The 14091-nt window shown below is 40.4% G+C and overlaps 1 protein-coding gene across 6 annotated transcripts in view; it reads right to left on the bottom strand.

Moving 5' to 3' along the window:
- The window catches only part of TET3 (tet methylcytosine dioxygenase 3), a 105727-nt gene that overhangs the window by 29083 nt on the left and 62553 nt on the right, over positions 1 to 14091 (bottom strand). For all 6 annotated transcript variants that reach the window (XM_053200779.1, XM_053200780.1, XM_027072175.2 and 3 more), the window contains one exon: positions 2622 to 2712. In XM_053200779.1, the coding sequence (XP_053056754.1) occupies positions 2622 to 2712 (91 nt within the window). The remainder of the gene's footprint in view (positions 1 to 2621; positions 2713 to 14091) is intronic.

The following is a 14091-nucleotide window of genomic DNA, read 5'->3' as shown; positions in this document are numbered from 1 at the left end:
ATTTTAGGATTTGCGTTTGACCACCCCTCCTTTTTCCAAATCTTTACCAGAGAAGCTAAAAGCACCAACGTCTCCTTGATTTCAGCTCGTTTCCCCTTCCTGACTTTGGCCCACTTCTGGCGGTAGAGTGGTCCTGTAGAGAGAGGGTGGGGGAGACAGCCTGGACCATTCACAAACTAGACCCCCAGCCTGGTGATGTTCACTGGTTATTCATTCCTCTCCTTGTCCCACAAGAAAACTTAAAAAAAAAAAAAAAGATGTCTATTAAGATAAAAACAGGTGATGAAATCAGAGTAAAAGGGCGGGGGGAGATGAACGTAACGTTGGTACACAGAATGCAAGCAGTACGGTCTTGTGTGTATTTTTGAGAGATGAGCCTAGAAAATTTCATCATATGAGAAATCAGGAAGCTAATGAAGGTTCCTTAGGATTATGTCAAAAGGACTCAGGAGTGAACCTGAATAGGTTCTCATGGGCCAAAGATGAGAAATTACATTCCTCCCAATAGGGGGTACACAAATCTGGCTCTAAGCTTACCCAGCAGCCAACAAAGATGGAAATACAATCTGTTACATAATTTACAAGGTCCTTAAGATAAAAATAAACCAGCTGCTGAGGAAAAACACAAGTATTCCTGGTCTCGACAGGAATTCCTCCCTTGGATCAGTTTCTGAAGATTCTACAGTTGGCTGTTATTTTTAAAGCAATGGGGGGGGGGGGGGAGGACAAATCTCAACTTTATCACTATCTCTTAATCCTTGTTTCAAAACATACTCTTCCATAACTAAAAGTTATTTAGAGAGCTGTCTAGAAATTTTGTAGAACTGTTTCCAAGAAACAAACACAAAAAACTGTCCCAGGTCAACTTGTACATGTGACTCCCCTGCAGCCCTCAACCTGCAAATAAGAGCGTCGCTATTTCTTACCAAAAAGTCACTGGCCAAAATGCTGCCTGCCCCAACCCTGGCACGGCAATGCACACGCACATTGGCACACACATGCAACACACACCTTGTTTTAAATGTTTCGTTCTCACGGCCTCAGAGGTCCGCTTTCAAGCAGGCTTGAATTTACAGATTGAGTCTTTGAATGCTTTTCTGATGGGCTACTTTGAATACAAATGTTGCCAGATGGTACAGGACAATTAAGAGTCTTTGCGGGAGATCACAGTCCTCTATCCATCTTACCATTTATTGACTCAAGGATGCCAATACAGTTTTTCAGTTCAAATTCACGTTCCCTGCTAGACTGATGACAGGATTCACTTGGCTCCCCTGCTCAGACAAAATATGGTACCCAGATCTGAGGAAACTCTAAACCACTCTGCCTTCCACACATCTGTGTGTATATGATGTATACGTATGAGCAAACATGTTTATGTCTACATAGTCTTTGCCTTTGCTATACTAATGCTTGTTATAAGATCTCAATCAGTAGATGTTGTATGAGACAAGATACCCTATGTGTGGTACTTCCCTATAAGCACTAAGTGCTTTTCAGACATCAATTCAGTTTATCTTCATAATTCTTCTACAATGTGTATGTACTTTTACATTATCTCCATTTTGCAGATAAGAAAACTGAGTCACAGAGCAGTAGAGCAACTTACCCAAGGACTCAGCAGGAAGTGGCAGGGCCAGGATTAGACCTTACGTCTAGTTTCAGCGTTCACATGCTCTCAATCACCAAGCTATTTTACCTTTCTGTACATTGGAACTCATAGCATTTAATATCCACTGTGGACCCACCCATAAAATTTAAAGTCTCTAGCTACACGAGCTGCTTAGAAAAACAAAACTGGGCTGTTATGTAAAAACTGTGTGGTCTTGAGTTTGAATTCTAGTGTCAATGTAAACTCATGATGTATTTAATCACAATCAAGAACAAAAATAAAAAATCTACACATACATCTTAGCTCTTTCTACTGAAATGGCCTAGAAATGATGAGCACACCTCGTACCAGAGTTTGTTTTCTGAAAACTTTTTCCCCCAATAAAAAGGACCAGGACTTCGTGGATAGACACAGAATGTGAGCCCAGATCATACAGTCGTACAAGGAATCGAGAAAGCTATGAGAGACTCCTGGGATGGTATCAGAACGACTCAGGACACACTGAATAGGCGCCTACTGGCCAAAGAGGAGACATTATATTCTTCCTAGTGGAGGTACAAAATAGCACCTATAAAGTAGTTTTGAAAAACAAGAAAGAAAGAAAAAATGATGTGATTTCCATGAAGTCTTTAGCTCTGACTGTGAACTTATAGGCCACAGAGAGGGCAGAAGAACATGACAATAGCACAGAAAAGCCAGCAGCAAAATTCAGACCTCAGGAAACACTATGGGACACAGAGTCATTTAACCAGACCTCATCAGTAAGAAAATATTTCAAGAGAGAGAGAAAAGCCGGGGAGGGGAAGATCTAGAGGGCAGACCAACAGACAGAGAGAGAAATCCAGAAGCACTGTGGGTGAGAATCCCATATTCAACCCTCCACAGTCCGGATATCCTGGCTTCCTTTCTGTGTGTGGTCTGGTCAAGGAAATGAAAACGAGAGGTGCTTCAATTCCATGCTCTACTAACAACTTGCCCAGCTCTCCTTGGACATTTGTGCATCACTCACCGCTCCTCCATGAGTTCCCGGATAGAGGCTACCGTGGGGCCAGATCCCAGGTGAGTATAATATGGACCTTCATCTTTCTCCACTATTTGTTCTGCAGAAACACAGAGTAAACATTATTTGGAGGCGTCAACTCATCAACATTAATTTAGCAAGTCAAACCACCAACAGGAAAACTAACGGGCACGTTACAAAGCAGGAAATTTGAGTGGCTTATAAATATGTGAAAATGTGTTCAACTCCATTAGGAATCATTAATACAAATTAAAATCACAGTGAAACACCATAACACACAGTGCATATTGGCAAAAACTGAAGAATCTGGTAAAATCAAGTGTCGTCAAGATTGTGGTGTAACCACTCTGCAATTCAGTTTACTACTCTGTGTGTTTAGACTGGGGTAGGCAAGCCACTCTACTACAAGGCATATACACAAAAGAATAAAAAATAATGACTCCAACAGATACTTGGATGCCAATTTCACAGCAGCATTATTCACAAGAGCCAAAAGGTGAAAACAACACAAAAGTCCATCGATAGACGGACAAAATTCGGGGTATCTACACAATGGAATATTACCCAACCAGAAAAAGGAATGAAGTTCTGATACATGCCACACCATGGATGAGCCTGGAAAGCATTACGGTGAAATAAGCCAGACACAAAAGGACAACTATTGCATAATTCCATTTAGATTAGATATCCAGAATAGGCAAGTTCATAGAGGTAAAAATTAGAGGTCACCAGGGGCTGGGAGGGGTGGAGAAGGAGGACTTATTGCCTCGTGGGTACCGAGTTTCTGTTTAGGGGGATGAAACAGTATTGGAAATGGGTAGTGGTGACGGTTGTACAATATTGTGAGTGTAGTTAATGCCACTAAACCGTACACTTAAAAACAGTGTACAAAAATGGCAAATTTTGTTACGTACATTTTACCACAATTTAAAAAAAGAAAGGAATGAAGGACTGACACATGCTACAATGTAGATAAACCTCAAAAACATTATGCTCAGTGAAAGAAGCATCACATACTGTATGATCCCATGCCTATGAAACCTCCAGAATGGGTGAAGCCACAGAAACAGAAAGCAGACTGACAGCTGCCGGAGGCTGGGAGGAGGGAAAGAACGTGTGAGTAACCGCTAAGTTGAGTACGGGGTTTGGTTTTGGGGTGACGAACGTGTTTTGGAACTAGACAGAGGTGGTGGCTGTCCACTGTAACTATACTAAATGCCACGCAACTGCTTACTTTAAAATAGTTCATTTTATATGACACTCACTACAATTATTTTTAAAAAGAACAAATTATCGCTGCACACAACATGGATGAATTTTAAATGAATTTTTCTCAGTGAAAGAAACGCGACCCAAATGACTATGTAATAGTAGCTGTGGAAAGCAGTTTTGACGGGCTACTACAAGGCTAAAAACAAAAAGAACTTTCCACAAATACTGTACTATAGTTGGTAAGTTTGTTTTATGTCTAAAGAAAATACAACAACTAAATGCAACGTGGTATCCCACATTGGTCCTCGAATAGGAAAAGGACATCAGTGGAAACACTGACAAAATCCAAAGTCTGCAGTTAATAGTATTGTACCAACAGGAATGTCTTATTTTTAAATGCACCGTGATCATGTAAGACATTAGGGGCAGCTGGATAAAGGGTATACAGGAACTCCCTGTACCAATTCTGCAACTCTTCTATAAATGTAAAATTATCTCAAAATTAAAAGCTTTCAAAAAATAAAAAAACTAGGCAGCGCACCCCACTTTACTGATTCTGTCCTAGAAGAAATCTTAGTTACATGCATCAAAACACAGGTACAAAGATTTTCAGAGCAACACTGTTTGCAATAGTCAAAACTGGAAACCTATAATCCAGCAACAGTGAATAAATACAATGTAGCACAGTCGTGCAATGGGTTCTATCTAGCACTGAGAATCCACAACCTTCCACAACATGGTTGAATACCACAACATCACGGCAAGTGAAAGACACATACCAAAGAACAAAAGCAGTAAGATTACATTTAAATAATATACAAAAACAGCCTCAACTAAACTATACTATTTAAAGGCCCACACAGAGGTGGTAAAATTACCACGTTGAAATATGAGCTTGCAGACATTCAACGGTTTTTTATCTACAAACAATGGTGATTTTATATGGTTGTATAAAGAAACACAAGAAAATCATTGTCACAAGTTGAGAGAGTTGTTGCCTCTGGAGGGTGGAAGAGGAATGTGAACAGGGCCGGTACAGGGATCAAGGTTGTGATTACACCGGTATTCACTTTATACATTTTCATTGAGTTGTATATGAATGTTCTGCATACTTTCCACTATCATTCACGATTTTTTTAACGCAGAAAAAAAAAAAAAACCTGTCACACCTATTTTATGCAGAACATTATGCTCAACTTTATGGGGGATTCAAGACGGGATAATAGGTGATGGCTGCCTTTCAAGAGTTTATGATCTACCTGGATAGATAAGATCCACATAGAAGAAGCTACCTAATGGCATTTCAAATTAATGGGGAAAGATGAATTTTTCAGTGCATGATACTGACAAAAAGTCTGATCCACACTTAATACCTTACCCCAAAATACATTCCAAATAGTTGGAGGATTTTTTTATTTTTTTTTAAAAATATTTATTTACATTTGAGAAAGACAGTGCATGAATGGGGGAGGGGCAGAGAGGTTGGAGACAGAATCTGAAGCAGGCGCCAGGCTCCGAGCTGTCAGCCTAGAGCCTGATGGGGGGCCGAACCCACAAGCAGCGAGATCGTGACCAGAGCTGAAGTCGGATGCTCAACTGACTGAGCCACCCAGGCGCCCCTAGTTGGAGGATTTAAATACAAAAAAAATTTAGACGATGCAAGTTCTGAAAGGAAAACAATGGGAGGTTTTTTGGTTTTTTTTTTGTAAGTTTTTATATGAGAGAGAGAGAGAGAGAGAGAGAGAGAGAGAGAGAGAGAGAGAACAAGCGGGGGAGGGGCAGAGAGAAGGAGAGCCAGAATTCCAAGCAGGCTCTGCGCCATCAGCGAAAAGCCCGACGTGGGGCTCAAACTCACGAACCCGTGAGATCATAACCTGAGCCAAGGTCAAGAGTCGGATGCCCAAGTGACTGTGCCACCCAGGCACCCCAATGGGAGAGTCTTTAAAAATAATCATGGAAATGGGAAGTCTTCTCAAAGTATAACAAGAAATTCTAAAGCTCCCCGCCCAAACCCTGATAAATTTAACTTAAAAAAAAATTATAATAGTAAGTAACAAAAGTCAAGCTGAAAGACAAACAACACACTGAGGAGAAATATCTGGAATTCATACCAGATAAAAGGCTAATTTCCTTAATATATCAAGAGAACCTGTAGCTGAATAAGGTCAGTAATTCAAGAAAAAAATTTAAAAAGGATAAAAAGGGAAATGCAAATGGCTCAAACACATGTAAAGCTACAATAAGATACCCGTTTTACCCTTCCCTTCAGATGAGTTACCATCAGTGTCTTGTGCTGATGAGGGTATAGGAAAACAGGCAGTTATGGAGAGTAATTTAGCAAAATATTAAAATAACAACTGCACATGAATCCATTTGACTCAGCAATTCCAAAGAATTTCAAGTCTTCTAAGAATTTGTTTCTGGAAATGTGGATATGTACACAATTATATGTATATTCGTATATATGAATATATTCATATATATGAACACACATATATGAATACTCACTGCATCTTTTGTAATGACAAAATCTGTGCAATGACAAAATGTTCCTCATGATACATTATGTATTCTAAACATATTATGGCATATCCATATAATGAACTACTGAGCACTATCAAAAGAAACCAGGCAGCTCCAGATTTACCGACAAAAAATGACCTCCAAGATATTTTAGGCGGGAAAAAAGAAAGCAAATTTCAATATTTCATGTATAACATACCATAGTTAGTATATACAGTCACACCTACGTTAGTATATACGCACCACATCCAAGTAAAAACAGTGTTTGGGTTACTACCCACACTGAGTGTAAGAGCAAGTCTGTGAAAATGAGTTCAGGTGTGTTCCTGTCTTTAACAACAAAGGGTGTGGAAGGCTTTCCGGCGATTATGAAGCTGGGGAGATCCTGGCCAAACTGAGGACACATCAGATCTCATTGAACCTTTCCCTGAAGCCCCTCAATAAAACGGTTTGATTCCCTCCCTCCCGCCCCCACCAAAAAGGTTTGCAATGGTGTGTGCAGTCCCTGCGGATGAACTGATGGGACACGCCTACCTCTTGTGGCTGCCACTCGTGGAGTCTCTTCATCCCCTTCATGTCCTGGGTCAGGCTCTTGTCTAAATTATCCTACCCAATCCCACCAGTTAATACACCCAAAACAAAAGTCTGAGCACACCACTTCCCACTGATGACTTGGCGTGAGACAAAAGAAAGAACCCAAATTCCAGAGCAGCATCCACAAGGCCCCTCTGGAGCCGCCCGTGCACAGCGCTACAGCCTGCAGCGTTCCTGGCACACACTGTGCCGCCCCTCCGTGTCTTTAACGTGCTTTCTCACTGACAACGGTGTCTTCCTTTATTTCTCTCTTTGGAAGAACTCTCCTCTTAAGGTCTAAATGCCACCTCTTCTGTGAAACTCCAGTGCACTTCTCAGGTCCGCGTTGCCTCTGGATTCCCAGAACACCTTGCATACAACGGAAATATCCAGGCATGTATCACAGCACATTTTTATCGTTAGCATGGCACAGCAGAACGGACATGGATTTTGCAGACAGGCCTGGGCAAATGTGAGGAGTTACCTTCCCGGCCTCTAATACTCATGCCTTCAACTACACAGAGGGCTCCGTGCAGTATTTGGCGCATAATATGAATTCAACAGGCAGCTGCTGTCCAGGCTCTGCCAAACAAATTGTGCGACCGTGGCCAAATTACACAACCCTTATGAGCCTTAAAAGCAGTTAAAATAATGTTCCTACATTACGGAGTTGTTAAAGATTAGATGAGATGTAGTCACCTAGTACTGTTCTCAACCGATCAATGCTTAAATGTTTCATGAATGAATGAATATTTTCAAGTAAAGGATTAAAAATGACTTGCTCCAAATATACACTATTTTGAACCATAAAACAGAGAGCATTACAGAAGGGAACATATGGAGTGTGGGGGTGGGGGGATACCAGGGGAGGGGAGGGAAAGAAAATGTAAGAATGTGGGTGCTGGAGGTAGTGGTCTGAAAGCTCTTTATAGGCACTAGGAGACTACATGGTATATAAAAAGTAGAACCTAAGAATATGCCAGAACTTCTGGGCCCTATTCCAGTTTCTATTATCTGGAAAAAAGTCAAAGTAATGGACTGACTGCAGGATCTTCCACTGGAACTAGAACATAATGTAGCTTTTAGTGACTACCTTCTGCCCCAAATCAGAAAAGCTCAAAACTTACACAGTTAAAGGCAGAGAAAGATTTTCAAGGAGAAGATGAAAACTAAGTCTTGGCAACTCCACCCTAGCAGCTATGAAAAAAGATAAAGATCCAAAACCGAGCCAACCTAGAAACTGGATGGTCGGTCAGGTTTCTCTGGGAAGGCCCTTAGAACACCAAGGGCAGACATAGCTCCAAGTACTAAACAAAAAGCAAAATTATTCTTTCCCTTTTAGAGGTTCATAAGGCAGCCCAAGGAGCCCTTCGGAAGCATTTTCTTTTAATTATATCCTTTTTCCTGTTTTACATATATAAAAAATACGTAAGATATATGTACAGATAGACTTTAAATTATAGAGACAAACAGATCCCTTTCCTGGATTATACGTCTATATCAGGGAGAAGATATTCTATGGGAAAAAACTAAACTTAAAACTAAGTATGCTTAGCTATAAAACTAGTATACATTTACAAACTTAATTATCCTTACATGTTTATATATCCATAAGGCTATATATCTCATTATATATATTTACATAAATATGAGAAAATACATCTCATTATATACACATATAGATAAATAGATAAATCTTGATATATCTTCTGTGTAGCAATGGGCTTATCCTCAGTTAATGGTGGTGGGCAAGTGACAATACTTTGTCAGGTTGGGGGAATGTTCTGCAGAATGCAGTATATACAGTGAATCAGTGACCAATATGTGCTTCTGTTTTTTCATGGCAAAATAAGATTTATTAACCTTTTGGTTGTGTTTAATGCTATAATCTTAAATTTAATACGTGAGTTTACCCTATTTTAGTTATAACCTATGTATGGTCTTCTGTCATTTTGTTTTCTGTGCTTGTATCCTTGGTTTTTTTCTTTCCTATCTTTTGTTATAGGTTTTGTATTTTCTATTACTCCTCACCCCATACCCCTGGTAATTTGGAAAAATCTACAGTATGTCTTTAGTGATGCTAAATGTACTTTGGCAGAGAAAGAAGTTAGCACGCTTACAATTTTTCCCATCTCCTCCTTCATTTCATCTCCTGCTTTTTATTGGTGTCCTTGTGAACATATTTCTTCCTCTCTATTATAAAAGAGATATTTAATATAAAATAATTTAAAGTATAAGTAAGTATAGCACCTTCGTTTTAGGAAAAAATTATCACACTTCTTTAAATTTAGACGTCACATTTGAATACATTTAGTGTTCACTACCCGCCCCTTCATAACACAGAACTTCCCCAATCTGTTACTCATCAGACTCATCTCTAGAAAATGTGAGTTCTTGCATATTCGGAAATGTTTCAATCAAGTTTTTATGTGTGAATGGCAACTTAACTGGGTATAGAATTCCTGGGTCAAACATTTATCTTAATATTCTGAGAACTGCAACGCGCATATCCAACAAAAAATGATAACCAGCATAAATAAAGAGCTCCCAACAATCAATAAGAAAAAGAGAAACACAACAGAGAAACAGGCAAATGACTTGAACAGGTATGAACAGGTATGAAAAGGTGCTTAAACTCATTAGTCATCAGGGAAACGCACATTAAAGCCACAACGAGATACACCTACCACAGTGACAGGAAGACTTAATACTGTTTGCTGATGAGGATGTGGAGCACCAGCGGTAGGAGTGTACACTGTCACAACCACTTTGGAAAACGAATAGTACCAACTAGAGCCGAACATACACAATTTCAGTGTCATTAGGTATATACCCAACAGAAATATGTAAATGTATACGTGTATGTTCTGAGAGACATACAGAAGAATATCTTATATCGGCATGATTCATAATAACCCCCAAATTGGAAACAATCCAAATGATCAGTGGTCAAATGGATAACTGTAGCCTATTCATAAAACTGGGTAGTACGCAGCAATGAGCATGAACAGATCATAGGTACCTCTACACACACATACATAAACCTCATAAGCACGGCACTGAACAAAAAAGTCATAACATAAAGGAATACATGCACACGTATTTATGGTAGATACCTATGAAATTCAAGAACAGGCAAACTGATCAATGTGATTTTAAAAGTTAGAAAAGGAGTTAACCACCTTAGGACAGGGGTTGGCAAAGTTTTTATGTTAAGGGCCAGATAGCAAACATTTAAGGCTCTGCGGGGCACGTAGTCTCTGTGGTAAGAGCTCATCTTTGCTGATGGAGTGAAAAGGCAGCCGTAGATAATACATAAACAAATGAGCGTGGCTATGTTCCATTAAAGCTTACGGACACTGAAATTCGGGCTTCGTATAATTTGTCAGTCATGAAATATTCTTCTTTTGATATATTTTTTAGGCCATTTAAAAACATAAACATCATTTTTAGCTCACAGAGAAGAGCCAGATATGGTCTGCAGACCTAGTGTGCTTTCGAGAGTCGGGTGCAGGTGCCTGGGTGTGGGGCTGCTGAAGGGCTGGAAAAACTCTGTTTCTTGACCTAGATGTGGTTACACAAGTATGTGCCTTTCATAGCACTGAGTTGTACACTTAAGGTTTATGTACCTTCCTACATGTGTTTCAATCAAAAGAATGTTTTTTAAAAGTATTTCTTTTAAGTTAAAAAAAACTGAACATGTGTGACTAACTTAATTTGTCAGTTAATTTATTGGTAGACTATTCTTCATTCTTGAAATTCAGGAAGTTCCTCAGGATCGTTATTTGTTGATTTTTATTCGTTTTCTTTCATTTCAGAAAAGTTTTCTATTCTTTGACTCTTGCCTTTGTTCAGTTTGTTCTAGGCTCTTCACCAGCGACTGCCAGTATTTCTGACAGAATGAATCTGTGTATAGAATCCCTCCCCCTGCCTCTCTTCCGTACCCCTTATCTCCCCACTCTACGATCATTCCTGTTTTCTTTTCCTGTTTTGGAGTGACCTCCAAGTCCCTCTTCCTCACTGATTTGCCCTTCCTGTAACTCTGATTCCGCTTTTTCCAGCCTCTAGTGCAGCTGTGCGGGCTTTATGCAACAGCACACTTCTGGAATTTAATCCATACCTCTTGTGGCTTCTTTGTAACTCTATTCTAGCACCTCACCTTTCACCTCCTGTTTCAGAGAGAACATCTTTTTCAACTTCCTTGACAGTATATATCAGTTCTTCAAGTTTCTGTTTTTTCTAATGTAAGTTTTCATTCTAAATGTTATAATAATCCCTCCCCTTTCCCCATAGAATCTGAATGGGTTGCGTGTTGGTTGCTTATTAATTCATCTTTCCGTGGAAAAAGTTCATCTCCAGGGTTTCTCCCCTTCGGCACTATAGTTTGGACTAGATAGCCCTGTGTTGTAATGCCCTACATATCACTGTAGAATATTCAGCAGCATCCCTGGCCTCTACCCACTAGATGCCAGTAGCACCACACCGACTGTGACAGCAGAAACTGTCCGTGCATTGCCAAATGTCCCCTGGGGAGAAGAGGGGCAAAACAGCCCCTCGTTGAAAGCCACTGGTCTACTCATTTGCCCCAAAAGAGAATGAGGAGAATCTCCTTATTGGACACTGCTCAAATTCTTCCTTACACTTTAAGCTAGAGAGCTGGATGCTGTAGAGGTTTCAATTATTAGTTCAAAAGTTCAACAGCCTGAAGGGGGATGGGAAGAATTGGGGCTGGCTGTTGACTGTCGCAACTGGGAAATTTCATCTCTAGGCACTCGGTTGTTGGGACCAACGCCTCTAAATATACACCTATTTTGTGTGTTGAGGGCTGGGTCATGCTCTGTCTTGATGCTAGGATTTTGGTTCTTTTCCTCATATGGGAGTAAGCTGGTCACTCTGATAAGACATCAAGTTAAAATAAAGCCCCACAGATTGCAGGATTTTTGTTTGGTGGTTCAGCAAATATTTCTCTGTGCACAATGGCCTTTGTTTGGTGCTGCTGGCCCTCGACTACAAAGCTGGCTCCTAGGATATGGCTTCCAGTCTCTCTGGCCAACTGTCCTCACCCCATACCTCATCCCCATCAGAAGCTGGAATAGGCAGGGAAAAGGGGCTGGTTTGCATCCCCCACTTTCCAGAATGTCTTCTAGATGGATGGTTTCCAGCCCATCTCTCCAAGCTTCAGGGTCCCTCTGAGACTCCTCCAGTGTTTCTCCCAACAGTGGGGGTCGTATACATCATATCATCCTTTATTTTAATTCAACTGATCTTTCTTTCTTTCTTTCTTTCTTTCTTTCTTTCTTTCTTTCTCTCTCTCTCTCTCTCTCTCTTTCTTTCTTTCTAGCATTTATTTATTGTTGAGAGACAGAGAGGGACATTAGCATGAGGGGGGAGGAGCAGAGAGAGAGGGAGACACAGAATCTGATGCAGGCTCCAGGCTCTGAGCTGTCAGCACAGAACCCGATGCGGGGCTTTGAACCCATGAACCACGAGATCATGACCTGAGCTGAAGTCGGATGCTTAACTGACTGAGCCACCCAGGAACCCCCTTAAATTCAACTGATCTTAAGCTAGCAGACAGCCCCTGGAATTCAAGGTTTAAGATTGGGGCTATTTCCAAACTTCAGTTGACGAATTTTCTCTTCTGTTTTTGTCGTTCCTTTCACCAGGTTTCAGGAAAGGGTTATTTTGCTACCTTGCTTTAGGTCATTAATTCTCCTTTTAGTCTCCAACACTGTAGTAGGGTCTTCCTCCTCTACAGAGGTAGAGCAGGGAAACAGCTCAACTCTCCTTAAAGAGAAATCTGTTTTAGGTCTCATTTTGAGCAGTTGGAGCAGAAAGAAGTGAATTTTTTCCCTAAAATACATGGTAGGAGCTCAGGAGAGAAAAATCCAATCTTTGAGAAAATGTTGGTTATGTGGCTCCAGGTGCTTTTCTCTGCCCTATGCACTTAATTTTACGCTCATTAAGATAGAAAAATATGCTCTGTTCCACTTGTGTACTAGGCTAGGGAAAAAATGAAATGTATCCTTTCTGCTATCTGCAAGAGATACTAAACACAAGAAACTACTCATGACTGCCTAACAGAAAGAAGGATCCTTAATTTCTAAATGAACCTCCCATCTTCCTGGGTCAAGGCATTTCTTCTCTTTATGCCATTGATAGAGACGATAACTGGTATAATTAATGCATAGGTGTCAAGATCACACAAAAGGTTTATGTACTGGTATTCTTTTTCCAAACAATCCTATATAAATGCCTCAGTTTCCTGTATCAATTTCAGTGTACTTCAAGCTGACCAGATTAAGCTTATAGAACTAATTAGATTCTATTTCCATAACAGTCAATAACCAACTGCTAGCTCATTGCTTCCTGGCAGCCATAAATCCATACAGTGGGCAGGCAGATGGTTGGACCCTACCCTGGATTAGGTGTGCTAGATGAATTTTTGTTTTGTTTTGTTTTGTTTTGTTTTTAAACTAAAATCACAGGTCAGGCTGCCTGCAGGCAGCATGCCAGGCCTGCTGGTTATAGACACAAATACCTTTATAACATGGATACACTCACTGATGACAAAGATTAAAGGGAAGGAGATCGTGCCTAAACCCATCTGACATCTTTGTAGAGTTTAAATATGGAAGTAGAATAAGGTTGACCAGTTAACCAAAAAATATGAAGAGCACTTACCACAGTGCTCAGCACTAGTCTGAATGTTTTAGAAATACAACATTCAGTCCCTGATCCTAAGGAACCTGGGATTTAACTGATAAGACTAGTGCACATATAATAACACATCATGGGGGTGCCTGGGTAGCTCAGTCAGTTGAGTGTCCAACTTCGGCCTAGATCATGATCCTGCATTTTGTGGGTTTGAGCCCCGTGTCAGGCTCTGTGCTGACAGCCCGGAGCCTGCTTCAGATTCTCTGTCTCCCTCTCTCTCTGCCCCTCCCCTGCTTGCACTCTGTCTCCCAAAAGTAAATAAATATTTAAAAAAAAACACACACATCATGGAAGACAAAGAAGAACTCAGCATTAAATCCTGGGTTCTTAGCCCTCCCAACCTCCCAAACTATATGCTGGTCCTTTAAGCTTCCCTTTCCTCAATTTCCTCCCACCTCTCTTTCACACCTCCTTCACAGTCTCCTATTTGAGA

This window comes from Acinonyx jubatus, chromosome A3 (assembly GCF_027475565.1).
Source record: "Acinonyx jubatus isolate Ajub_Pintada_27869175 chromosome A3, VMU_Ajub_asm_v1.0, whole genome shotgun sequence".
NCBI classification, from domain to species: domain Eukaryota; kingdom Metazoa; phylum Chordata; class Mammalia; order Carnivora; family Felidae; genus Acinonyx; species Acinonyx jubatus.
This window is presented reverse-complemented; position numbering and strand designations above follow the sequence as displayed.